Genomic DNA, 1,714 nt, shown 5'->3' on the forward strand with positions numbered 1-1,714 from the left:
GCTTTCTTTTAATCCATGTTCGTTACTTGTTCTTTGTTATACTTGTTTTATTATTTCACCACTCTCGCCCTTTTTTTTTTATATACTAACACTTGTTCTTGTTATACTCGTTTGTCTGCTTTGTTATTTCACTACTCTCACGTCTCCTTTTTTTTTATATATATACTGATAAATTAATAACAGGGTATATAAGCTGAAAAATCGTTGTTAACTTGCTACGAACCCTAAAATTTAATTTAACTTAAATAAATCATGAATATAAACTTTCTGGACTTAGATCTAGTAAGATCCTTTGCGAGGATCGGAGAAATACATCTAGACTAAACTTATGGACAATATCAGTTAAAAGAAGACTAATTGTATAAGCTCTCTTTGACACCAACATAATATTCCTTCACTTTTGCCCCTTAGAAAAATGAACAAAAATGTAAGGAATTTTGAAGTTCAAGACAAGATCGGGTATAAAAGACGGAGTCCTACTAAAGAGCAAATTGCTCTACTAGAGGCCCTTTTTGCATTTGGGATTCGAAATCCAAATAGAGAGCAAGTGCACGAAATTGCAACGAGACTTAAAGTTTACGGAGAAATTAGAGAGTATAGTGTTTATTGTTTGTTTCAAAACTATGGGTATCGTGAAAGGCAACGATGCTTGAAGCAAAGCACCGCCACCACATCTTACTGTTCATTGCCCCTTTTGCCGCCGTTTATGAATGGTAAAACACATTGTATTTTTATTTATTTATTTTGATTTTTCTTAACATTTCTAATTTTGTTTGTTTGGAGATCTTCCATGGATAGCGTCGTCGGTTCCAGATCGGGTGACGTTGGATCATTTTCCAATCCCTCCTGTTCCTAATAAAAGAGAGGTCTCTCCTACCCTACAATTCCAGGTGAAGGCTCCTTCCGTTGAGCTTTCCTTACGACCACCTTCTGCCGATGAATAGTCTCCTCGAGGAGACTATAATTGTCCCTGTGTATTTTATTATTATTATTATTATTATTATTATTATTTTGGACTGTAATAATTAACGATCACTTGTGATCGACTCTTGAACATCTTTATTATTATTAGTAGTAGTAGTATTATTAGTATATTTATATATTTATTTATAGACTTAAATCTAACGTAAACTAGCTAACTTCCATTTTTTTTATTCCTTGATTCACGGTAAGGTAAGTCAGATCTGTCGATTTGTTTTTATCTAGTAGCATTAATTTGTTTATTTATTTTGTTTAAGTAGTGTAAGATATGTTTTATTTATCACAAGGGTAAGACTATCTTCGGGGTAATGGTTAATCGATTATTTGTGGTAGTTATAATTCATCTCTGTGATTTCAGAATAGTTGGCTATAAAAGGTTCTTCCAAAACTCTAAGGAAAGAGCTCTAAGCTTTTTGAGAATACAATGTGTCGATAGTCGGAGCGGTCCTCTTCGAGTTGGCAAGATGGTCATCTGCCGGTTCGTCTATCGAAAGAAGATTTTAATCTGCGCTGTTCTAATTCGTTTGTCAAAGGAGAATTTTTATCATTTTTTTTCTATTGTAAATCTTTAAACTAATTTTTAGTGAAAACGTTAATCACTTTTTATGGTGATTAACAACTGGATGTACATTCTTTTGAATCGAACCAGGACAAAATTTCTTTGTTGAATTTTCTTGCTCTCTATACTCTTTACATTTTTACGCATACCCTTTGATAAATTTTCTCTAAGAAA

At 32.8% G+C, this 1,714-nt stretch overlaps 1 protein-coding gene across 1 annotated transcript; it reads left to right on the forward strand.

Moving 5' to 3' along the window:
* Nucleotides 1-415: 415 nt before the first annotated feature.
* Nucleotides 416-944, forward strand: LOC108324507 (WUSCHEL-related homeobox 4). The gene is made up of 2 exons (XM_017557451.1): nt 416-713; nt 799-944. Exons 1-2 carry the CDS (start codon nt 416-418, stop codon nt 942-944), a joined length of 444 nt encoding a protein of 147 aa, XP_017412940.1.
* Nucleotides 945-1,714: the final 770 nt, after the last annotated feature.

This window comes from Vigna angularis, chromosome 3 (assembly GCF_016808095.1).
Source record: "Vigna angularis cultivar LongXiaoDou No.4 chromosome 3, ASM1680809v1, whole genome shotgun sequence".
NCBI lineage: Eukaryota > Viridiplantae > Streptophyta > Magnoliopsida > Fabales > Fabaceae > Vigna > Vigna angularis.

Excerpts from the sequence above, each read along its gene's own strand:
- LOC108324507 (XM_017557451.1), top strand. The coding sequence starts at position 416 with ATGAACAAAAATGTAAGGAATTTTGAAGTTCAAGACAAGATCGGGTAT. Across the intron at positions 714-798 it reads TTTGCCGCCGTTTATGAATG|CGTCGTCGGTTCCAGATCGG; the intron begins GTAAAACACATT and ends TTCCATGGATAG.